Genomic DNA, 26,802 nt, shown 5'->3' with positions numbered 1-26,802 from the left:
GTCTTTCCATTGGCTTGTTTGGAAAATGATGAGACGGATTGTCTGCACGTTTCATTCTGGGCAGAGGGCTGGAATGGAATTTGTGGAAAGAACAACCTTCCAGATTTATTTGTGGCTGGAAAATTCTTGCTTAATAAACTGGAAAGCCTAATTTGTCTTTAACTTAGAGAATTACGAACTAAAAATTGTCAAATGTTGCGTTTTGGAGACAAAAATAATAAATGTAAAAAATCACGTTTATAAACGTATAAATTTAAGATGAAATGTTTAGTTAGAAAAATGCCATGCATCCCATAAGCCATTGCGCATTTTGAATGCCGAGCAAAGTGCCAAAACAACAACTAGCCTACAATCACTGCTATTCGAATATGGTAAACAATAATGTGATGTCATGAAGGGTTAACACCTCAAACAACAACTAGTACACGGCAGTGGCAGCATTATTCGTCTGTAATGGCTATTGAAGGTAGAGGTGCCAAAAATACCCGAGCTGGATCCCAGCGCGCTCCCGATGACTCTGAGGCATGTGACTGCGCGTTCCCGTCCGCCATCAGGCAGATGCGGCGAAAGCAAGCGCGGGATGAAACGGCATAGCATCCGTGCAACTTAATTCAACTCTTCAGCAGTTGGACGCTATAACTTTGCTGGACGGACTCTTTTGCACATTTACAGGTTTTGACGCGATTAGAGGGAACGTGGGGTTTTCAACATGGATACAGTCGCACCTGGGAAAAAAAGGTAAACGCGTATTCTCTGCGCAGATTCACACGCAGTGACATTTCAGCACCCAATCATCATTTTCTGTTTAGATGTGAGCTTGCTTTTGATAAAACTAATGTGTTTTTATGTTTTTGTTCGTTATGCGACGTTGCGCGCTCTCATTCAACAGCTTCACTAGAAAACCTGTTGTCACATTTATTATTCATAACAGTTTATTCTTTACAGTTTATAACAGTTCATAAAACGCTATTGCCTTACAGTATGTGTGCACGGTCCAAATACAAAACAAAAACCTATTGCAACGATAGTGCGTCAATTAATAGAGTTATGCATCCACTTTCAAGCCTAGAGATAATGGACTGTCTGGTTGAACTAACTCTGGATGGTTGCGTCTCTTTTTTAAAGAGGTTTTATTGCGCATGCGCAACGTTTTAAGCTTTTTGAACTAAATCCTCTCAGTGGTGGTTTTCATTCATCTCTGCTTTTCACATTTATTTTAAAATATCATAAAGAGACACTAATAATAAACGGTTTGCATCTTTTCAAGAGCCAGAGAATCAGTATTAATTACACGGTCAATTACATCATTACAGTACTCATTAAAAATCTGTACTAATTCAAAATACATTTACTGTGATAACATTTAATGTGGAAACAGTTCTTTCCTCTCCTTTGACAGCCCTTTGCTTTGATAATGGTGTTTTGTACTGGATCAGTTGACACCTCTCCTTTTGGCTCTATGGTAAAGGTCCCCTGTGTGCTATCAGCTTGTGGCCTGTCTGTGCTGCCATTCTTGGGGTGTAAAATGAAGCTGAGAAAGGTTAGACTGCTCTTGCTCTTATCAAACCAGACGATTGTCCTCCTTGAAATGGAATTCTTAAACAGTAGGGTCTTTACTATCACATGGCTGATGAAGGATGTTGACCTTTTGTTAATGAATGTCTTGTCTTGATCTCTCGTCGTGGACCTCTAATAAGGACTTCATTCTCAAACAGGATATTTTTCTGCATAGATGTTACAAACAGGTTGCTGCCGGGCAGTGTTAGCAGTTTATTGGACGCTTTGCCAATGTGTCAGAAATGAGCAATAATCGCATGGTGATGAGATGTTCCCAAAGTGGTGCGAACGCTTTAAAGGTTGGAATAATTACATTAACCTAAATTCCATTGAGAAGCTTGTGTGATCTAATATCATGTCCTGTTGAACACGCACACACATACAGGGCAGGCCTCTGCAGATGATGTCTGCAGTTTTTGAGCAAGAATATCAAAACATCATGTTTTGCAGGGGCATAAGATCCATTATAAACCCACCTGTGGTGTCTGTACTAATGGTCGGGCTTGTAAAGGCCAGCAGAGAAGCATTATGTTTTCCCGTTGCAGCTGTAGGAGTGTCCTTGCTAAAATATTTATTTAGACCATAGTAAGTGTGTCTTCTTATGTGTGTCTGTGTGTGTGTGTGTGTGTGTGTGTTATGAATAATTAATCACATATTCCCTGCAGGAAGCAGTTGGTACTGGTCAGAGAGGGAAAAAGAGAACAAGTGACTGGCAGAAAGCTTATTGGCTTATTATTGCATGCTGAGGGTACAGCGAGAATCGCAGAGGGGTCTGTGATCATGCTAAAGACTCCATCTGTCTGCACTACATTGGCTCAGCACATCTTAGATGCGTGAAGGTCTACATCATTACTTCAACATCAAGAGCAGAGGGGCATGCTGATGATTTGTTGTACGGTATGGGTTTAAATGAGTGTCTAAGGAACCATGTAGTTCAAAACACTTCTTAAGCCTAGCTTAAAGCTTGCTAGGAATGGTTGCTTAATAGCCCTTGGGAGCTCTTTGTTGTTGATTAGCCTGCATGTTTGGTGTTTTAATACTGTCCCAACAGGGGTTTAGGGTAAGTTTACTAATTTAACATGGTCGTATTTTGTTTTTGTGGGACTTTTGTTTTGTGTATTTTCGCAAACTGGCATTTGTAACTTTCACAGAGCCCGTTTTATATTTAGCATGTTCGTGTTTACATGCCACTGCAAAACTGACATGAAAGTGCCACAAAAGCTTTTATGTTATACACTGATCAACCTGCATAGCGCCATATGAAATTTTACACGCCTTTTGGCTGTATATTGAACTGTGCAAGGTCATGTGATGTTAACCCAGATCTTAACCGTTAATATCGAACGCTGAGCTAACAGTCTATTTAGAGTAATGCAAAAACATCTAGAAGCTCCAAATAAGAGTAAAAGAGCCCTTTTTATAACTTAATGAGGCAGATCCTGGTAAACACTCCTGGCATATTTATCCAAGACCACACATACTAAGCCAAACTAGGGGACCGCATAATGTTGGTTACTACTATGCAATCATAATAGTCAATGTGAAGGCTACCCAGGTATGCTAGTGATTGATACATATTTGAAGCAGGATTTGTAATAATTTACTACTTAAAAACATGTCTACTACATCTGTGGTAAAAGACATATTGGGGCCAATAAATCTAAACTTTATAATTGCAATTAATGTCAAATGGGATGTGGCCAGTGGTGCAAAGCTTTTATATATGTGACTCTGGACCACAAAACCAGTCATAAGGGTAATTTGTGTTTATTGAGACTTATACATCACATTAAAGCATGGAATAAATAAGCTTTCCATTGATCGATGGACAATATTTGGCCAAGATAAAACAATTTGAAAATCTGCAAACTGAGGTTGTTCAAATTCCTTAGCAACACATAAAATGATAAATAATTTTTAAATATATTTATGATAATATATTCACAAAATATCAATGACAAAGTATCTTCATGGAACATGATCTTAACTTAATGTACACCTATTTCACTGCTATAAAACAATGTTATTTTGTGTATTTGGTATAATACAATGTGTTTGCATGGTTTATAGTTAAAAAACACATTATTTTCCACAAACCGTGAATTTTTGTAGCACCAGATTTCGCTCTCTTCCTGAAACGCACAGATTTCAAAAGCTCTGTGTCCCTGATTGGCCAGCTAATCTGTCTTTTGTGATTGGCCTGAATACCTCTGACGTCAGCTGGAAACGTGATGCTCCTTACCATGTTTGAAAGATTCGGTTGCTAACTTATGAAAATGACGGTCTTGTCTACATCAGTGTTTCTCAACCCCGTTCCTGGAGGCCCACTGCTCTGCACATTTTGTGTGTCTCTCTTATCTGCCGGCCTCAGTTCAGTTCATGGAGATCTCTGCTAATGAGCTGATGATTTGAATCAGGTGTGTTAAATAAGGGAGACATACAAAATGTGCAGAGCAGTGGGCCTCAAGGAATAATGTTGAGAACCACTGGTCTACATAACCAATCCCAGGAAGTAAAGCCCGATTTATAGTCATGCGTAGGTTCTACGCCGTAGGCTATCCGTAGCCTGTGCGTAGCCTGACGCGCACCTCGCAAAAACGCAGACCGCAAGCGCTGGGATTGGTCCACCAGAACCCCTCCCGTCAGGTAAAAAAAACGGCGTCATAGGTATTTCCGTTTGTGACGGTGAAAACAAAGATGAGCCAAGTTGAGGAGTGATTTAACTCAAACTGCATCAAAAGTCGCTGTTTATTTACTTCCATCATTGCTGGTCTTCTCAAATTATACACAACAAGTTGCTGTTTCTTCTTCGTTTGTGGGTTAACTTGCTAAGCTTGCGCTGCTATTGTGGTTACACGCGTGGTTACACGCGGTAGCTACACGCGTGGGTACACGCGTGGTTACACGCGTGGTTACTGCCTACCAGCGGTCTGCACGTGTGTTTGCACGTCGATGCGGACGACGACGCAAAAGTAAAAATGAAAACCGACGTGGAACCTACGCCGTCGCGGCTACGCGGTAGGACCTACGCACAACTATAACGAGCCCTTAAACTGTTGCTTACAATCCGTGTGTTCGTGTAGTTCAAGAAAAGAGATTTAAGTTGGAGACAATATCATGTGTCATTGTTTACTTTGGGGTGTGTATCTTTTGCATATCGTTAATATGTACTAATACACACTTACACACCAAAGAAAATGTAAAAATGTGAATCGGACAATAGGTGCTCTAAATATCTGGTGTGCCTTATACATCTTGAAAAGTGAAGCTGGTGGCTCTTTGATCGCCCCCTGGTGGCTGGTTGCAGTACAAGTCATAAGTCCCGCCCTTTCTATTCAAAGGAATAGAATTCACTTCCAATAACATCAAGGGGCGTGGTTGAATTATGTGCGTGAGTGTTTGGACAGGAGTTTGATACCGCGGAACCGTCTCGGGGCTCCACAGACAATTCTTTCTGCGCATGCCCTGGCTCCAAACTGAAGTTTTTGCGTAACATGGCAGCGCCCATGGTCGGACATTTTGGCTTTAATTCATTACAATGGAAGGAAGCGACGTCACATCGTCCATCTTTTTTTTTTTACCGTAAAAGAAAAATGTATCATTTTAACCTGTACAGTGTATCGTTGGCTATCGCTAGAAATATGCTTGTGTAACTTGCAACCGGTTTTGTGGTCTAGGGTCATATATGTATGTGTTCACAAACAGGTGATTTTTGCCCATTTTACTGTACTTGGTGCAGAAAGTACACAGATGAAGTTCAGACAGGTTAAGAGCTACAGAATCACAGACAGGAAAAGGTTTGAGGCCACTGGTGATTTGTGTAGCACTTTGCTATTAGTGTGATTGACTGGCCAAGATCCAGACACTCTAAATGCACTGTATCAATAAATTGTGAACTGGAGACCTCAATATCCCCCTTAGATTTTAAGCCGTGTGTCGGTTTGTGTGTAAACAGCATTATATTCTCTAATGTTACTATATAGTATGCATATCAAGGGAGAGAAAAATTCAGAGGCAAATACACAGGTTGTTTTGTAAAGCAAAATCTGCTGCCTCATGTTTAAACATCCTAGATAATCTATCCCAGGATGCTTAGATGAGAGAGATTACTAGCTTTTGTAGTACCATTATACAGCGTCTGCAAATATGTGTTTTCATAACACGAGCAGTGGGACGTGGGTTTTACATATAAAAAACACATTATAATTTGTCATCCCAAATATTAGAGTAATACATTATGCTATGTACAGTAAATGCAGGATAATCATGAATCAGATCTTGAATGTTGAGTGAGACCGAGTGAGAGAGGAAATATCATCAACTATAAATCAAGTTAATTAATCTCTGTTGACATCTCTGGCGGAGTCTTAGCTAGTCTTTGTCCAAAGATGTTTTATTGGTTTTGGGTTTTCCATGTCTGCCCTGTGGACAGCTCTTTCTAAACATGATGTCAGTAACTGTACAGTGGGATCTTTGTGTGTGGGTGAAAGTGGTTTTACCTGGTGTGTCTCCAGTGAGTTTATGTTAATAAGGTGACTGTCTTAAATGCTGGAGGAGCTTAGTGATTCAGCTCATGCCTGAATACCCTCACTGACCCCAGACAATACCACCATAAACAGCATTACACAGTACAGCTCCACACACCTATCTATAACACTAGACCGTAAAGCTCAACACAACACATTGCACAACAATACACACCACATGTCTACACAACACTACAATACAGCTCCATACAATACTGCTTCATTCCACACTACACAGTATATCACAACAAAACACTCCGTAACAGTACACTGTAAAGCTCAACACATTGCACAACACTATGCAATACAGCTACACACAACACTAAATTACAGCTCCATACAAAACTGCTCTATTCCAACACAGCATTACACAATACTATACTGTACAATTACAATACGTCACCACACAACACATTAAACAGCACTGCATAATACAGTTCCGCACAACATTACAAAATACAGTTCTACAAAACACTACACAATACAGTTCTACAAAACACTACACAATACAGATCCACACGACACTGCATAACACTAAACCGTAGGCTACAGCTCAACACAACGCATTACAGAACACCACAAAGTACAGCTTCACACAACACAGCATAACACTATACAGTACAGCTCAGCACACAACACAGCATTACACATCCACAAAACACTACACAATACAGCTCTACGCAACAGTTCAGTTCCCCACAACACTACATAATACAGCTCAATACAAGCCTGCATAAAACTACACAGTGCACCTCAACTTACAACCACAACATCACACAGTACAGCTCCACACAACACAGCATTACACAACACTATACAAAACATCACAACACATCAAACAGCACTGTACAATACAATACACCAGGGTTCCCCAAATCTTACCCTGGAGGGCCGGAGCACTGCACAGTTTAGCTCCAACCCTGATCAAACACACCTGAGCAAGCTAATCAAGGTCTTCATGATTACTAGACAATCACAGGTGGGTAAGCTTGATTAGGGTTGGACCTAAACTCTGTAGTGCTCCGGCCCTCCAGGGTAAGATTTGGGGAACCTTGCAATACAGTTTCACACAACACTACACATTTACAATACAGATCCACACAACACTGCATAACAGTAAACAGTAGGCTACAGCTCAACACAACACATTACACAAAACCACAAAGTACAGCTCCACACAACACAAAATTACACAACACTATACAATATACGTCACCACACAACACAGCAAACAGCACTGTACAATACAGTTCCACACAACACTACACAATACAGCACCACACAACACAGCATAACACTAAACAGTAGGCTACAGCTCCACACAACACAGCATACCACTATACAGTACAGCACAACACATTATTACACGTCCACACAACACTACACAATACAGCTCTACACAACACTACACAATACGGCTCCACACAACCCTGCATAAAACTACACAGTACACCTCAACACAAGGCATTTCCATGCAACACCACACAGTTCAGCTCCACACAACACAGCATTACACAACACTATACAATACGTCACTACACAACACATCAAACAGCACTGTACAATACAGTTCCACACAACACTACACAGTACAGTTCCCCACAACACAATACAGCTCCACACAACCCTGCATAAAACTACACAGTACACATCAACACCACGCATTACGCAACACCACACAGTACAGCTCCTCACAACACGTCACCACACAACACATCAAACAGGATTGCACAATACAGTTCCACACAACACTACACAATACTGCACCACACAACACTACACAGTACAGTTCCCCACAACACTAAACAATACAGTTCCACACAACACTACATAAAACAGCTCCATACAACCCTGCATAAAACTACACAGTGCACCTCAACACAACGCGTTACACAACACCACACCGTACAGCTCTACACACAACACAGCATTACACAACACTAAACAAAACATCACCACACAACACATCAAACAGCACTGTACAATACAGTTCCACACAACACTACACATTACAATACAGTTTCACACAACACTACACAATACAGCACTACACAACACACCATAAGACTAAACAGCACAGCACAACACAACACATTATTACACATCCACACAACACTACACAATACAGCTCTACACAACACTACACAATACAGCTCCACACAACCCTGCATACAACTACACAGTACACCTCAACACAAGGCATTTCCATGCAACCCCACACAGTACAGCTCCACACAACACAGCATTAGACAACACCATACAATACGTAACTACACAACACATCTGTATAATACAGTTCCACACAACACTACACAATACAGTTCCCCACATAACAATACAGCTCCACACAACCCTGCATAAAACTACACAGTACACCTCAACACAACGCATTACGCAACACCACACAGTACAGCTCCTCACAACACTATACAACACGTCACCACACAACAAATCAAACAGGACTGCACAATACAGTTCCACACAACACTACACAATACAGCACCACACAACACTACACAGTACAGTTCCCCACAACACAATACAGCTCAACACAACCCTGCATAAAACTACACAGAACACACCTCAACAAAACGCATTAGGCAAAACCATACAGTACAGCTCCACAGCATTACACAACACTATACAATACATCACCACACGACACATCAAACAGCACTGTACAATACAATTACACACAACACTAAACAATCCAGCTCCACACAACAATGCATAACACTGCATAGAAGGCTACAGCTCACACATTACACCGCACAGTACACAGCTTTACACAACACTACACACTACAGCTCCACACAATACAACCATTGTGTAAAGCAGCTTAATGCAAAACTACATTGCACAACACTACACATTACACAACATTACAAATTCAATAGAATACAGCTCCACACAACATTATACAATAACACAATGCAGCTGTTTGTTTTACACAATACAAATGTGGTATAAAGCAGCTCAATGCAAAACTACATTGCACAATTCAATACAATACAGCTTTACATAACACAGCACTACACAACATACCCAGTCCAGCTCCACACAACACAGCAACATTACGCAACACCATATAACACTAGACTATACAGTGGGCTGATCTGTGATCAGTGTTAGAGTGTAAAATCTCACCTCATCTGCTCAGAGGTAGGTAAATGAGGTGCTATAATCTAGTTTATTAATTTGTTATTCTTCACAGTTAAGGGGGTGGGGGTGACCAGCGCGTAATAAACCAGTAGAGAAAAGTGATAATTAATTCTCTACACATCTGTCATTCTTCTTGATTTATTATAGGCTCTGTCTGTCTGTAAATTTCATTTCTGTTACATAACCTCTCCTATGCCACTGATTTCTTACCTTGTTTGACAAATATCCAATTTAGCCTGAATGAAAATGTCAAAACTGTCTTGAGCACAACAGAGTATTAATTTAAACAGATGTGTGGTTAAAAGGATAGTTCAACCCCCCCAAACAAATTATATCATTATTTACTCACCTTCATGTTGTTCCAGACCTGTATGAGTTTCTTTATTCTGTTGAACACAAAACGCACATTTCTATAAATGGACACCTGTCCTGTCAACGCTTGTGTTAAGAATTTTTATTTTGGGAAAACTATCCCTTTAAATAACAGATTTTAAATCAGATCTCACATACTGATCTCACAAAATAAGTTCAACTAAATGTTTATATACTGTAAAACTATTACGATTCCATACATGTTACAAAAGTGTGTGTTACATACTGTGTGTCTGAATGAAGTAGAAAAGTATGTAAAAAAGCACATGACCTTCTGCAGAGATTGTGAAGTGTATCCAATTGACTCATGGGATTTGAGCAGGGAATTTGTCAGACTCCAAACAGAGGGATGTACTCTAATATATTCATCCTACCTACCTGCATACTGATGAGTATGTGCTACATTAATGGTCAAACGGTAGATTCTATGTAAATTCAGTACATACAGTATTGTGCAAATGTCTTATGTCACTATCAGTGTTTTTGTTTTAGCAAATTTTTGATAACCATTCACATTTATTTTGATGCAAACTGAAATATAGGAAATATGTACACAAAATATAAACCTCCCCACACAATTTTCAAAACAGAATGGCTTCTTTAGGCAAAAGTCAGTATTTAATCTTGGTGCTAAGCGAAATTAGGATTTAAATAGATTTAGTTTAATAAAGCCTTTAGGTTCCTGCTATAAGGGGAGGTCACACTAAATACTTGACACTTTAGCTTATAATTTCATTGAGTTTATTAATACTGCATACAATTGTCCTTTATGCTGAAGACATTTAAAGCACAGGCTGATGTGTGTAATTGGTTGCAGGGTGAGTTCAGAGCGAAGAAAGGAGAAATCTCGGGATGCTGCACGTTGTCGGAGAGGAAAAGAGTCCGAGGTGTTTTATGAGCTGGCCAAAGAACTGCCCCTGCCCCACAGCATCACCTCCAACCTGGACAAAGCATCAGTCATAAGGCTCGCGCTCAGCTACTTTCGCTTGCGTAAACTGGTGGACACAGGTGGGCAAATCTACTTCAAATTCCTGTGAGTGAAAAAGAGAAATCCTGCGTTAAAGGGGTAGTTCACCCAAAAATTTGCTTTAGGTCATTTAGTGTATTTAATAGAATACACTAATAGAATAAAAAATGCAAGTCTACAAATGCTGTCTCTTTAACTCTTTCACTGCCATTGACGAGATATCTCGTCAATTAAGAGAAAACGCTTCCCCGCCAATGACGAGATTTTCCGTCTTTCCGCAATACCGCTATTATCCACCAGGTGGCCGCAACTTTTTAAACCCGGAAGTATTGCCCTATGGCAAGCGGCTGCATGTCCGTGCCTGTTTTAAAGATCGCTCTGAATGGGATCTCTATAAAAAGTCCGTCACAGAAATGGAATTATCACTGCTTTTTGCTCAAAATGTGGTGTTTTTGCAGAAACCTACCCATATTCAAAAGCTGATTAGAAAAGAACCACTGAAGGTAGGATGAAACGTTTTTTTTTTTTTTTTTGAAAGCAGAGGGTCTGTTCTTTCATTTGGTATATTGTATGTTTATATATTTAAAGAAGAACATTTTCTGGAAGGCATTAAACTTTGGTGAAAATCATGAAAAACGCTGGCGCTGGCTGGCAACTTTTTTTAAAAACGCTGGCGGTGAAAGAGCTAAGAGTCAAAAAGCATATACAGGCAACACAAAATGAATATCCATGTCCTCTGGTAATATAGTGAAGTCTTATGAAGTAAAAAAGATTGATTTGTGCAAGCAACTACTGTAGACATTATTTACAACATTATATCCTGTAATCGATAACCTCAGGCAAACATTCACAAGAGTCTTGAATGGCCTGAGGGTGAGTAAATTAACAGCAAATTTTCATTTTCAGGTGAACTTTCCCTTTAATTCATCTGGGAGATGTGTGTGTGTGTGTGCGTGTGCGTGTGCGTGCGTGCGTGAGAGAGAGAGAGAGAGAGAGAGAGAGAGAGAGAGATCTGTTTTGACGTTGACAGCTGAAAGCAGTTTGATTTAGAGCTTTATTTGTGTTTGTTGTCATGTAGGTGTACTGGGTGTGGAGACTGAATTGGACTGTCAGTGGAACAGTACATTTCTTAAAGCTTTGGATGGGTTTCTCATGGTTCTGTCTCTTGATGGTGACATGGTGTATTTGTCAGAGACTGTGAGCAAGTGCCTGGGTCTTCCTCAGGTGATGCAAACTTGTATTTCATTCAGATCATATTTCCATGAATATACATGCAGATGTGACTGATATAAAAGACATTGAACCTTCAGTGGGAGAAAAATAACAATAGGCATTGGTGAAGTGGGTATACTCTGTAATTTAAGCCACCAATTTACACATTTTAAAGTGGCCCAACTAGGTTGAACACCCTGTGATATAAACAGTGACATGTAATTTCACTCCAAAATGAGCTAGTATTGTCACTGCTGCTTGACTTCAGAGTATAAGGATTATTATGAAATGTATATTTATAAGTGGGTATACCCCATGCCATCTAATAAAGAAGTGGGTATACTCTGTATGTCTGTGTAAATGTTTGCGCTAACAACCATTTAGTTTTGATTTTTTTAATGTTAAAATGCATTATAAATATGAAACTTTGTAACAATTTAGTTGAATTGTGTTAGAATGATTATTAAAAATAAAGTGTGCTACTTCTGCACTAATGGTGCCAAACTGATGCATAAGTAATGATTGTTCCAAGAAAATGTACCACTAGTAATCTTAAAGGAAAACACCACAGTTTTTTCAATATTTTACTATGTTCTTACCTTAGCTTAGACTAATAAATACAAAGCTATCTTTTATCAATGCGTGCACTTAATCTTTGTACAGCCCATTGTGAATGTGTTAGCATTTAGCCTAGCCCCATTCATTCCTTAGGATCCAAACAGAGATGAATTTAGAAGCCACCAAACACTTCCATGTTTTCCCTATTTAAAGACTGTAACTTGAGTAGTTTCACGAGTAAGTATGGTGGCACAAAAGAAAACCTTTGTTTGGAGCCATATGAATGACCTCGGGGGCAGTAATATTGGCAATATTGTGCCATTATATTTACTTGTGTAACTACTGATGTAACAGTCTTTAAATAGGGAAAACATGGAAGTGTTTGGTGGCTTCTAAGTTCATCCCTGTTTGGATCCTGAGGAATGAATGGGGCTAGGCTTAATGCTAACACATTCACAACACGCTGAACAAAGATTAAGTGCACGCATTGATAAAATATAGGTATGTATTAATTTGTCTAAGTTGAGGTAAGAACAAAGTAAAGTATTAAAAACTGTGGTGTTCTCCTTTAAGTATTCAGTAACTTAAGTATTGAATTCTGAGTAAGAAATTAACATAAAACATTGGGTATTTTTGTAGTTAGAATGAGAAATGTTGTAATCTGTTTCTTGAGTTTTGATTTTTAGTACAATTAATGAATCTTTAGTTAGTTTTTTCCCCAAATTCTGAATATTTAGCCACTGGATATCTTATATAAGATGTGAATATCTAAATCAAACTAGTTGTTTTCCCCATAGATTGACCTTATTGGACACAGTGTGTTTGAATTTAGTCATCCGTGTGATCATGAAGAGCTCAGAGAAATGCTAGCACACAGAATAGGTAATTATAGGTTCTCTCTCTCTCTCTCTCTCTCTCTCTCTCTCTCTCTCTCTCTCTCTCTCTCTCTCTCTCTCTCTCTCTCTCTCTCTCTCTCTCTCTCTCTCTCTCTCTCTCTCTCTCTCTCGCTCTCTCTCTCTCTCTCTCTCTCTCTCGTTCTTTCTTTCTCTCTCAAACACAAATTCCTCACACAAATCTCTCTCCCTTTTCCCTCTTCAGGCATATTGAAGAAAGGGAAGGAGCAGCACACAGACAGAAATTTTCTATTGAGGATGAAATGTACACTAACCAGCAGAGGGCGCACTGTCAATATCAAATCTGCCTCCTGGAAGGTACCACCCCTCATTCATGCAGTCCCTATTTATATCACCCTAAAAGCATCTACCGCGAATCTGGATCCATATTTATCCCTATCAGCCTCTCTCTGTCTAGGTTCTGCGTTGTTCGGGCCATATCCACACAGTTGACGCCATCGAGAATGATGTGTGTGAGGAAGAAAGGGTCTGTTCGACATACCTGGTGGTAATCTGTGAGTCTATTCCCCATCCAGGCAACATTGAAGCACCACTGGATTCTAGAACGTTCCTCAGCCGGCACACTTTAGATATGCGCTTCACCTACTGTGATGAAAGGTAAATCCCTTGTGCAATTACACCTGCTCAGCACAAGATTCAATGCTTCTGTGCTGACCGCAGCAAAATCTGACTCTCGGCCTGTCTGCACAAAGACACTGATAAATTCCTTTAACCTCTGCTCTTGTGAAATGTTAATGTTTCTGTAGCTGGTAGACGATGTCGCTAGCATTGCCAAGATCATGGGTTTAAAGGAAAACAGCACCGTTTGTCAATATTTTACTATGTTCTTACCTCAACTTAGATGAATTAATACATACCTATCTTTTTTCAAAGCGTGCACTTTTAATCTTTGTACAGCGCGTCGTGAATGTGTTAGCATTTAGCATAGCCCCATTCATTCCTTAGGATCCAAACAGGGATGAATTTAGAAGCCACCAAACACTTCCGTTTTTTTCCCTATTTAAAGACTGTTACATGAGTAGTTACACGAGTAAGTATGGTGGCACAAAATAAAACTTTTGTTTGGAGCCATAGGAATGAATGGGGCTAGGCTAATGCTAACACATTCAAGAAGCGCTGTACAACGATTAAAAGTGCACACATTGGAAAAAGATAGGTATGTATTAATTCATCTAAGTTGAGGTAAAAACATAGTAAAATATTGAAAAACGGTGGTGTTTTCCTTTAATTCAGGTCGGTCATTTTTGCAGGGCTTTGTTGAACAGATCTAAAAGATTTCAACAACTGGGATGAATCACAGAAAGTATCTCTAACGAACTGTATTTTGACTTATCAGTCATTGGATTTCATGGCTTTGGTTACTTTGCCATCTAGGGGTGACTTCTAAGAACTGCAGGGTCACAGAACCGTGTGTGTTTGTGTTTGCTTGCAGGATCACAGATTTGTTGGGTTTTGATCCAAGGGATCTGTTGCAGCATTCTGTATACGAGTACTACCACGCCCTGGATTCTGATCATATGACCAAAACACATCACAACCGTAAGATCATATAAACACATGCACAGGTTGCTCCTCCCGAAGGATGCTATTACTATAAAGATGTGCATTGCATAACAGTTACATAACTTGTCATTTTGCAGTGTTTGTGAAGGGACAGGTATGTACCGGGCAATACCGTATGCTGGCTAAAACAGGAGGCTTTGTCTGGGCTTTAACTCAGGCCACTGTTATTTACAACAGTAAAAACTCCCAGCCACAGTGCGTGGTCTGTGTCAACTACATCCTCAGGTGCGAACACAGGAGATGTCTGTTTAAATTTGTGTGTTTAGGCCCCTAAACTCCTGTGTTAATATATAATTAGGAGTAGATTTGTTTGCAAATGTGCATTATTTTAATCTGTTTGTCCTTTCCTATTCTGCAGTGGCATTGAACAGCCCAAAGAAATCCTTTCACTGCAGCAAATCAACAGCACAAAAGTTAAACAGGAAAAGGAGGAAGAGAATGAGGAAGCCCTCATGGCTGAAGTGACCATGATGGCGTTTAAAAAGGAGAGTAAGGAGGGTGATGAGAAGAAAAAATGTTTGGTAGATGAGGATCTGCAACCTGCAGTGCTACATGGTAACCTAAAGGGGGTGCCAGATGAGCTCACAGTCATAGACCCCCCAACAGCACAGGCGGTGCTCACGCTGGATATCAACAGCCAAGGTCTGTACTATACTCCTCAAAACCAGACTCATTTAAACCAGATTTCTTACTCATTATAAACAGGATGTGTATATTAATATTTAAATATTAGTATTTATTAGGGCTGTCAAAAGATTAATCGCGATTAATCACATACAAAATAAAAGTTTGTGTTTGCATAATATATGTCTGTGTGTACTGTAATTATATATTATGTAAGCTTATTACACGGCTACTTGTCACATAAGAAAAAAAACGGACTTGAATATGAATTTGAAACATTTTATTGGCATATTTGTTTTAAATTAACATTTTTATCCTTCCGCGAAACTTTGCACAGATGCATAAAATGATCGTAATACCTTATTAAGATCCTCTGCTTCATACTTGTCTGTCTCCATTTTTTGGCTTTGTAGCTGTCATGCTCTATTTTGTCAAGTTCAGTCTCAGTAAACTCTCTGTGTCTTGTCGTGGTTGTCCAGTGTTTGTCACAAGATGGCGCCAAACAGTAATCTTTATTGATCTTTATTGGCGCGGAGCGATTTTACTCGTACAAGTAGTACCGGCTGTGCGTTATTTCTTTGTAGCGGTTATTATTTGAAAAGAACGAACCTGCAAATGTCTCAACTGACCAATCAGAATCAAGCATTCCAGAGAGCCGTGTAATAAGTATATATAAATACACACATACATGTATGAATTTAAGAAAAATGTACCTAGGTATATTTTTATTTATATTTATAATGATAAAAATACTAGGGCTGTCAAAAGATTAATTGTGATTAATCGCATACAAAATAAAGTTTTTTATTATCCAAAATATATTTAAATACATGTGAATGTTTCTTAAATACAAACATTAATGTGTGTGTATATATATATTTATATATATATATATATATATATATATATATATATATATATATATATATATATAAAATAATTACAGACAGTGCAAACACATAAATTATGCAAAATACTTTATTTTGAATGCGATTAATCGCAATTAATCTTTTGACAGCCCTAGTATTTTTGTCATTTACAAAGATTTAATGTTTTTATGTTAATTTCTTTCAGACTCTGCCATCAGTGTGCTGAAAGACATTCCTCTCTACAATGATGTCATGTTACCCTCATCCAGTGTCTTGTTGCCCCTCTCACCGCTCTCCCTACATACTGATGCACTGTGTTCAACCCTAAATGATGCAGACACTTCCACCTCCCAACTAGAGCCTGATGGCTTCCCTGTCTCACAATCGTCTGATCTGTCTTTGGATTCAGAATATAGTGACCAGCAAAAATCAGATCAGGTGAAGAAACTGTTTTCTATGGATTTGCAGCCCAAGACACTATTCAATATACAGGTAGAGTTGTGATCTTGAAGGAGGAGCCATTGCTGACTACTTGACAGAGTTTTTTTGGCCTATTAAAGGGGACATATCATGAAAATCTGACTTTTTCCCTGTTTAAGTGCTGTAATTGGGTCCCCAGTGCTTCTATCAACCTAGAAAATGTGAAAAAGATCAACCCAGTAACTTAGTTTTGGTAAACCAATCTCTGCAAGCATGTAGCTCATTGAGATTTGGCTCCCCTTGTGATGTCAGAAGAGGATAATACCACCCCTTAACCTGCACTATCCAACCACAGCACTGCCATTCAGTGCAAAGACCGAAAGAAAATAATTGACTGCACAAATGAGTTTCAAATTCAACAAACCACCATTATGGTGATCAGTGTTTGCATTTATTCAGCTCATTTGCATTTTAAAGGACACACCCAAAAAAAACAAAAAATAGGTCTTTGAAATGTGGCTCCTCTTGTGATGTCAGAAGAGGATAATACCACCCCTTAACCTGCACTATCCAACCACAGCACTGCCATTTAGTGCAGAGACCGAGAGAAAATAATTGACAGCACAAATGAGTTTCAAATTCAACAAACCACCATTATGGTGATCAGTGTTTGCATTTCTTTAGCTCATTTGCATGTTAAAGGACACTGTGATTTGAACATGTTATAATATATTATCTATATGGTATTTTGAGCTAAAACTTCACGTATGTATTCTTGGGACACCAAAGATTTATTTGACATCTTAAAAAAGTCTTGTGAAATGTCCCCTTTAATACTGATAACACAAACATTTGTGCCTACCAAAACCATGCACTCACCTAACCACTTTTAGTGTCTGTTAGGAGTTTTTTAATAAGATGAATAAAATGCATATGATATTAAAGTAAAATATTACTTTTGTTAGGGGAGCCAGAGAAACCAGCAAAAAGACATTTTCACAGCTATGCACTGTTTGTAAAAATGTTTATTTGTTTAGATCATGCTGACACCAGACAAAAACAATGTAGGTACAGAATGGCACAGAAGTCAAATTTCTGTAAGTGCATGTTTACTTTGTGGTAAAACATTGGGGTAACGTTTCAGTACGTTCATTCAAATAGGATTATATATTAGGTTAAAGGAACATTTGAAGGAAAATTAAACGGTTAATTTCACATGTTCAATTTTTTTCTATCATTGGAACTCTCAAACAGAACAAAGAACATGATAGTTTAGTGACTTATTATGTTTGTGTGCAGTTATTAAATTAGTTTTTGTTAAACTAATGACCTGATGATGATTTTATAGCCAGTGGGTTTGGATCTGGAGATGTTGGCACCATACATTCCAATGGATGATGACTTCCAGCTGCGGACTCCATCCAGGTCGATCTGTTCCAGCCCATGTTCAGGTCTCGAACTGCCTTCCTCCAATAGCACACAAACTGCCCCATCGGTCCAAGTGACCCCTTTAGAGTCAACGTGCTGTGACACAGCTCAACAGAACACTGGAACCAAGCTGATCGACGACAGGTGCGATTTGATCTTTAGAGGTATGCTGCCAATCAATAAATAAAGTTATTGAAGAATAATCAGTTTTCTGTTCCTTTCCATTTTCTCTCTTTCTTCCTATTGCTTTTTTGTATCTCCCTAGAGTAATTATTCAAGACAATGGTATTTCGTCTAAATGTCAGACCGGCCCAAAGCTACTCAAGAGAAAATTTGAGGCCATTACTCTTTCTGAAGCAATAAGGCTGGTATGTGTGAGTGTTAGTGCATTGTGTAAGTGAAGTGTTTATGTGTTATAAAACGTTTTCTATTCCTGATAAATATGAGAATATGTCACTTTTGTTTATTTGGACATTTGGAGATAGATACATACTGTGCACATTATTAATGTAGTCTAATCAGGAGTCTTTACATGTACATTTTGGAGAGTTTATCTGACGGATGATACAGCACATGTTTGCTCTCAGGGGTCTGTGGTGCAGGTTGTGGCTGAAATACCTGAGAAAAGGATCAAAATATCAGACGCTTCATCATCAGAAGGGCTCCGTCACACTACAATACTGTTGCTGCCATCTGGTGTGTCACAATGGAAACCACACTTCAACGTTAGCTTTTTGTGACCATGAATATTTTTGTCAGAGCTCTTACTTTTTTGTTATCCTCTCTTTTCAATCTTTCTTTTTCTCAGATGTTGCTAGTAGGTTAATGAGCAGATCATCAGATGGTGGGGCATTATCCCTGTCCCTCCCCCAGCTTACCCATTACGACTGCGACGTTAACGTACCCGTAACTGGACGGCAACACCTGCTACAGGGGGAGGAGCTACTGTGTGCCTTGGATTTAGTTATCTGAATAGCCATACTTCTATGTATGCGATACATTATAACATTAATCACAAGTTTATGTTTCTCATAGACCAAATGTAAATTTCTCCCATGATGCGGGAGATATCAGTGGCATTATGGATTGTTGTCCATTATCAAGACAGTGATGAGCAATCAGACCGCTGGGATGATTTTTGCTTAGATAGAAAAACATGCTGGACATCAATAAGCAAAAGACTTTTAGCATATAAATTATTATGGAAGCAGGGAAGACTCCTAAAGCAAAAATGAGCTGTGCTCTTATAGGTTAGAGCAAAAACGCACAGAAAAGAGAATATATATTGTATTCTATATATATATATATATAAGATATATATTGTATTGTCACACGTCTTTGCGCACAAATGATATGAATTACCAGCAGCTTCTTGAGGAAATGTTATTTTATTAGCACTGCTGTTTTGTAATTGATTTCAGGAATGTCTAAATGTTTCTTGTTTATTTGGTCAGGGTTTTGTGTGTCCCATATAAAAACGTACATATATGTGTATGTGTGTGTGTGTGTATGTTGTGAATTGTCTTAAGTGGCTTTTATTTGAATCTGTTATATTGAAATATAGAGATAGAAGTAGCTTTTGAGGGAGTGACTCAATTGGAAATGAGTTGTGTGAGATCATACGAGAGAAATTAACTTGATGTTGACTATTACAGATGATGATGATGTTATTACTAGAGGTTTCTATGGAGATAAATATATTTAGGGCATTACAAGCAAAATGTTATATACTATCTGTTTGTAGTGGCATATGGGAAACATAGGATATAGGGCACCCACTGGTGTTTGAGCTTAGCCACGGATCTCTGTTCTCACGTTTGTTTTGTGTAGTGTCACATTGTCTTCAGGAATTTGTAATGTCTGTGACAAATAAAATGTTTTTCAACCTCATTTTGCCTCAGGATATCAATACTAAGTGATTCTAATAAAGTTATTCAAGCTTTTCAACAGCTACAGGACTGACATTAATGGTATAGGGCCCTTTTATAACAATCCAAGCGCATGAGTGTCTAAAAACTCTAGGGTGTGTCCGAATTCACTTTTGCTAATTTAATGACGGGAAAAATGGTTTGTGCGCCTAGCACACCGTCTAAAAGGGTTGTTCCTATTCTCGTAATGAGTAATGGTTGTGTTTTGGGCATAACGTGCAATAAACCAATGAGAGGCTCATCCCCTTTAAAAGCCAGTTGCGTTCGCGCCATGCCGATTCTCCAGAAGACCTCCAGTTTAAGTTTGATGTTTAAAAAAATTGGGTTTTTTTATTTGTATTGAAATTGTAATTTTTTTTGTAATTTGAATCCTTTTGGAATCTTTTTAAAAGTTTTTTTTTTGTCATTGAAGTAAAAATAGCAGGCTTTTAATTGCTGTAAATGTATGGATAGCCTACATGATCAGTGTAATCTGAAAAAATAATTTACAAATATGCAAGAAAAGGTTTGTAGCCTACTCTAAAAATACCTTTTTGTAACAAACAGAGATAAAGAATTTATAAACGCGTGGAGAGCCGAAACAGCACTCGGACAGTACCGTCAGTGTTTAAAAAAGCATTGATCAAATAAAGTTCTTATCTCACCATATCCACAGATACAAAGTCATCATATACAATAAACCTGTGGTGTATAATAAAAACATTTTAAAATAAATTAAATATTTGCAACATTCAATTACTTACAGTACCAGGCTATAGGTGAAGCATCTCTTTACGCCTTCTAATGTCTCGTAATCAGTTCTCATTTATGTCCAAGAGACTCAATAATAATCTTTTACATTTTAATCCTTTAATTTCTATATTTAAAAACATTTGTGTGCTGTCTATTTGTGTAATAAGCAAACAAGCGTCTCATTTATAGGTTCATATTATTAACTCACTCTTTAAATAACAAAAACAGTATTGCGGCGTTAACTTCAGACTTTTTTAGGGTTTTCCGTATATATCTTACTAGGTCCTCTTTCCGGCAACGATCCCAGAAAATTTACGGGACATGTTTCCGTTCACACAGAAGCTTGTCTGGCACTTTTGCGGGTATTTTCTGGGACCAAAGGTCTGTGTGAATGGGGTCAGCGTTGCCTCAAAATAGCAACGCGCCAACAATGTGCCTGAACACACCTCATTTTCAGCCCAGCATGCTCATGGGCACACAAATGGGCGCAAATGCATTTGCTATTTAAACATTGTGACGCTAAACATGGAAATGATAACTGCGCCCGAGCTCAAATTAGCAATCAACACTTGTGTTGTGCATTGCATTGCATTGCGCCAGGTGTATGATAGAGCCTGTAATGTTTTTTTAGTGGCATCTAGTGGTGAGATTGCGCATTGCACCAAACCTCAATTTCGAAACGCAATGAGAAGCTACGATAGTATGCCAGAGGACAAACATTGTCATCTGAGACAACATAGGGACGTAACGCGTTTTGTCCAGTTGAGGCTAAGGCTCACAAACAACAACACACTTGGTGACGTTGATTTTGGGTCAGCTCTCGTTTGGTTTGTGTATGTGCTACCCTTTTTAAGTGCCCATATAAGGACTTCCACTGTACTTGTTGCACTGCTTATGCAAAAGATTCAGTAGTTTCCAAATCTTGTATGAACCCAGACGAAGTGCATTTGGCACAGAAATACTCTGATACACCCAAATGTTATGAACCTTTGCCCATGTTTAGCATGAGAAATCTAACTCTTTAACTGTGTTAATAAGTCAGAATGCATGAAATGCCATTACCTCCCCCCAATACCTTAACTACACGTTATTTTAAATTATTAATTTAATCTTTTCTGCATAGTTCAATAAAATAGCCTGTTTGTATGCACAATGTATGCACACACGAGTCCAAAGTATCTTAATATGTACAGTATGAATGTGTTCATCAAACACAGAACAAGCCCTGTATTCAATTACTAGTGGCTTTGCCAAAGCAGTTACTTCATCGCTGAGGACCCTGGGCTCTTTATTGCGTCGTGTGAGACACACACACACACACACACACACACACACACACACACACACACACACACACACACACACACACACACACACACACACACACACAGAGAAAACCTCAGATGGTCCTCTGCACATTTCTGTGGGAAAATACTTACTCATGGCAAATGGCTTTATTCCTCTGTAACTTTATACACACTATTTTGTATCTGTGTCTGTCATCCAGGTTGAGTGAATGGCCTTCATTGAATTAGTGGGAAAATCCCATGAATCTTGGTTTTGTTGCTATGGTGAGGGCTATTCTCAGTCTCCATGGGCTGATGCACCTCAATTAAACACAGACCAGTTTTCTGAAAGCAGCAATACTTTTGCTATTAGACAAAAATCTTTAACTGTTTAAATGGTAAACTGAAACCTGTCCGGTAATGATAATCATTCAGTAACAAAGCACTTTAATGTCAACTGAGCTACATTTTCCTCATGAGCTGAAGATACAAGGTAGCGGTTTTAGAGTTTCTGTAGGTTGGTTCAGAGCAGAATTTGGTTGAAGGTAACTGATCCCAGATTAGTGTGACAACACAACGTCTGCCGAGTTTTTATTTTTGCATTCAATTTCACCGTGTAACGCCAAAGCAAAAGCACTTTGGCGTGCACACACACACAACCGCACAAATGGATTCCTGCAGTTGATGATTGCACATGGTATATCGATCAAATGCTAAGCGAAAGCATGTGTAATGGACTGAAGACGGCCATCTACTCATACAGCCAGCAGGCCTGTTTTCACTTACGCCTGTTAAACACACTTACCCACACATCATTCTTCCTTCACAAGCATATGCACGCACAAACATTTACACACTCGTTTGTATTCACACATGCACACAACTATTTGTCCTCATAGGACCTGTTATTAACTTCTGTTGGCGTGTAAATCTTCACTGTTTTTTATGGACTTCTTTTAAGAAGAGAAAGAGAAACACACACCGTTTCTACCCAAACTGTGGGCTGATCTCTCTCCTGATTTTGTTAGTCAACCAAACACTCCATTGCCTTTTGATCTGCAACTTAACAATTACTCTTTGCCTTTTTCTTCTTTCCTTAATTAATTTAATCTGGAGTTAATTTGCTTTACTCTTAATTGCATAGCCAAGTACTGCAGGACATACAGATTAAATATTCAAGACACTTCCTTTGTAAATGTTAATTGTTAAAGTATGATTTGTCTGTTAATGCTACATTTCGGTGAATTACACTACTCCGCCAGAACAACAGGGGGCGCCGTATCACTGTGTAATCTTATGGAAATTGTAGAGGAAGACTTGCAAGACAAATCAACCTGCAAAAAACCTGGAATGAAATAATGGGAAAAAAAGAGAAAACAGAGTTTGAATAGACATCGCTGGACTTAAAAGTAAGTGTACGTGTAAGTAAAAGTGTACAAGCCTCATGTAACGGTACAATATACAGTTGTTATGTGTTAGAGAAACACTCTGGAACAAGAGTGATGTCATTCTTAATGAAGAGAGGGTCTGGGACTTGCGATTAAAAATAGCTGAGTTTGTCTGAAGTGTAATGATGTTTTAGCTGATATAATATGTATTTTTTGTTTGCTTTTTGTGTTATTATATTATCGAGTAATTGATTTTTACTAATGTAACGTGGTTTCTCTCTTAAATATAATAGTAAGATTGGCTTTGGTCTGCAGTACTAGAGATCTGAAAAGAGCGGTTAGCTGAGGTCAAGTAAATAATGAAACACTTAGTTGGTGTTTTAACAATGGGTTGACATGTGTTGTTAAGTGCTGGAGAAGATGATAAAACACAGACACATTTGTTTTAGTGTATTTAGTTTTATAGACTCTCATTGTGTTCATTCCAGGATCATGATGTTGTCTATCCACTTTTATACTAAAATGTTGACATTTTAGGCTATACAGTACACTTTAAGGCCAAGCATGATTTGGTCGATATATAAGCATTTCAAATGCTACAAGGACCACGTCAGGCATCCTTATGAGTCTAAAACATCTCATTATTTATATATACATAAAAAATGTTGCGCCAAACCTGTACATACACATTTACAAGATGTTGTACAACTGGCAGATTATAATATAAATTGCAGTAACCTATTAAGCAGTACTAATTTTATTTTTGTAGGTTTTATTTGTATTCTTTATTAAAAAAATAGTTTATTAGTATTTAGGCCAGAAAACAACAAAATGCAAGATGAGGACCTACAAAAATGTAAAGATTGAAGCTGTATATTTAAAAAATTTTTTTACATAAAAATAAAGAAACATTTCTGATACAGATCAGTTGCTTTCCACATTTCAAAATGTAAAATAAAAATAAACAAAGAAACTGTAGCTGTTCAGGGCAACACATTCTTCCTATAATTCAAGTCTAGCCACCTACTGAACATTTCCCCTTACCACACCTGTAGTGCCAACAACTAAAAGGATCACAAATCTAATCACATAAACACACATTATCAATCAGGTGGACATGAAAAACATGATGAAAAGCAGTAAAATGCCTCACACACCTACAGAAGTGTGTGCATTGGATAATAAAATTAATTTCATAACTACACAGTAGATTAAAGTAGTAAATTCTTTCTTTGAAATACAAGTAAACCTTTAAATAAAACCACGTTTGCATTTATTGTTACCAAATCTGATTTTGCTTTCCTATTATGATTGTATCATAGGTGCTGTAATATTTAAATCTTTGCTAATATAGTCTATTGCATAAAGACTTTTTACTGTATGAAAAACAACACTTCTAACCTCTGTCATCATAGCAACTACTCCCACGCCGGAGGAAACATTGATAACTTACTATAACCCTCATGTTGCAATACATACTCTTTCTCGCAATGTTCACCTGAAGAGAAAATTCTGACAATTTCTTTGTTTCCATGTATGATAAATCTACAGTTATTCTTTGGAGCATCAGGTGTGGTAAGGTATAGCTTGATGAGATGATCTAGACATTCTATCAGTTCATGACTTGTAGATTTCTCTTTCTGTAGCCAAATTTTCCTCTCCAGCAAACCCTCAGCAGTGATGGTCTCGAGCTTAAACTGACACTTAGTTGTCACGGTTTTGATTAGATTTACAAACTCAGTGGTGTAGATGATGGAGAACCTGTTGCAAGTGATGTGTAATAAATGCACCCCATCAGCAGGAACAGCATCTTTAGCCTGATCAAAGCAGGATGTGATTTCATCCTGGCATGCGTGGCCAAAAAAGTGACAGGCTTTTATGTTATATTTGTTGACTTTTGGACCCTGGCTGTCGTGGATACAGAGGTTAAGATGGATTTCTTTGTCTTCTAATGTTACGGTAAAAACCTTTTCCTCACTGTCACCAATTTGTACATAGGAATATTCTCCTTTAACCAGCAGTTTTGAAGACCCTTTCAGAGGATGGTTTCTAAGAACACTCTCTGCAAAGGCCAGATTGGAGAGGAGGATCCTGTCCGTACATTTATTTTTTTGGAGATCGTTCCTCACAGACATGATGCCTTCTGTGTTAGGGTGAAAACTGGTGTAACAGCTATAAAAATGCATACATTTATATAAACACATTTATTATAAAAAATATAATTCTTTTGTAGATAATTATTTTTTAACACGTACTTACAATGAGGTGTCCATTGAGAGAAGGTTTGTGTTGTGTGTTAAATTTCCACCTGAAAGATGCATTGCATTAGCTTAATTGTTAATTTATAAGTAAGGAATATTGCACTTTCAGGTAATAATAGAGGAGCTCAGATGCAAAAGCCGCTAAATGCCACCACCATCAAAAATGAGGTAATGATATTAACCGAATGCTCTCAGTAGGTATTATAAGTTCATCAAATACTTTTCCTTCAAATCCACTTTGACGCCCTCAGGTCATTTAGAATAACTGGAGTGTTGGCAAAATCTATTGAGTACAAGAATCCATCCAAGAAAACATTTCAGATACCAGGGGGTTTTGCATCTGCGCTCTTCAATTGTAAAAGAAACCACAAAAGCAGTTCATATATATATATATAATAGTTGTTTATAAAAGTTAAAAAGGAGCAATACTTAAATATTAAAAAAGCTGATTTTTATTTTACCTACATCTTAATAACTTGAAACTTTGTTTCTGAAACCAGAAGGGTATACTTACAAAGCTTTAAAACAAGTCTTTTTCCAAACCTAGTTTAGCATGAATATCTTGTTTGTAACCTTAACATGCCAGTTTAGTTTTGAAATATATTTCAGCAGTTCACATGTTTAATAAGCAAGTCGATAATAAATAAATTGTTTTAGGTGTTTTGTTTAGGATTACCTGTAGTTTGACAGTGTAGGAACTTAATAATTTCTAATTTCTGAATATATTGTCTCCTCGAAACAAATACATTTCCAAACACTGTTTTCACCTAGAAGAAACAAATGACCCTTTTTACTACTGTATATTGTGAAAACGGTGGTGAAGGACACAGACTTACCTAAATAATGGTCAAATTAAAGGTAGAACGTGTCTTCTTCCAGTGGTTCAGTGATGTTAAAGCTTATAGACTATTCTCAAAAACTAGTTAAGTTTCAATTTCACAAAACTCTTCCTGGTTTAGTTTAGTTTCATTTTTAAGGAAGAAGCAATGAGTCATTGTGTTGGAAAGGAGGGAGGGAGCATAAGTATTTTCTGTA

General features: G+C 38.1%; 1 protein-coding gene and 1 long non-coding RNA gene across 7 annotated transcripts; one reads left to right on the top strand and one right to left on the bottom strand.

Moving 5' to 3' along the window:
• Positions 1-521: 521 nt before the first annotated feature.
• On the top strand, positions 522-20,062 carry hif1aa (hypoxia inducible factor 1 subunit alpha a). 6 transcript variants are annotated; one of them, XM_065296502.1, is made up of 15 exons: positions 522-738; positions 10,435-10,625; positions 11,663-11,808; positions 13,152-13,236; positions 13,453-13,565; positions 13,666-13,865; positions 14,701-14,807; positions 14,909-15,056; positions 15,190-15,473; positions 16,530-16,762; positions 17,782-17,808; positions 18,093-18,316; positions 18,438-18,540; positions 18,760-18,868; positions 18,981-20,062. In XM_065296502.1, the coding sequence occupies exons 1-15, from the start codon at positions 710-712 to the stop codon at positions 19,142-19,144; spliced, it is 2,163 nt and encodes a 720-aa protein (XP_065152574.1). In that variant the 5' UTR covers positions 522-709; the 3' UTR covers positions 19,145-20,062. The 6 variants fall into 6 exon arrangements, with proteins under 6 accessions (XP_065152574.1, XP_065152572.1, XP_065152571.1 ...); XM_065296500.1 differs by having other exon boundaries at positions 17,782-17,841; XM_065296499.1 differs by having other exon boundaries at positions 16,530-16,816.
• A 4,235-nt stretch (positions 20,063-24,297) lies between these two features.
• LOC135786897 (uncharacterized) lies at positions 24,298-26,595 on the bottom strand. The gene is made up of 3 exons (XR_012335571.1): positions 26,444-26,595; positions 25,766-25,814; positions 24,298-25,678 (listed from the first exon to the last, which is right to left on the bottom strand). It is a non-coding gene; the product is annotated as an uncharacterized lncRNA (long non-coding RNA).
• Between the last annotated feature and the right edge of the window lie 207 nt (positions 26,596-26,802).

The sequence above is a fragment of the Paramisgurnus dabryanus genome, chromosome 20, assembly GCF_030506205.2.
Source record: "Paramisgurnus dabryanus chromosome 20, PD_genome_1.1, whole genome shotgun sequence".
NCBI lineage: Eukaryota > Metazoa > Chordata > Actinopteri > Cypriniformes > Cobitidae > Paramisgurnus > Paramisgurnus dabryanus.
The sequence above is the reverse complement of the archived record's forward strand: the minus strand, read 5'-3'. Positions and strand labels throughout refer to the sequence as shown.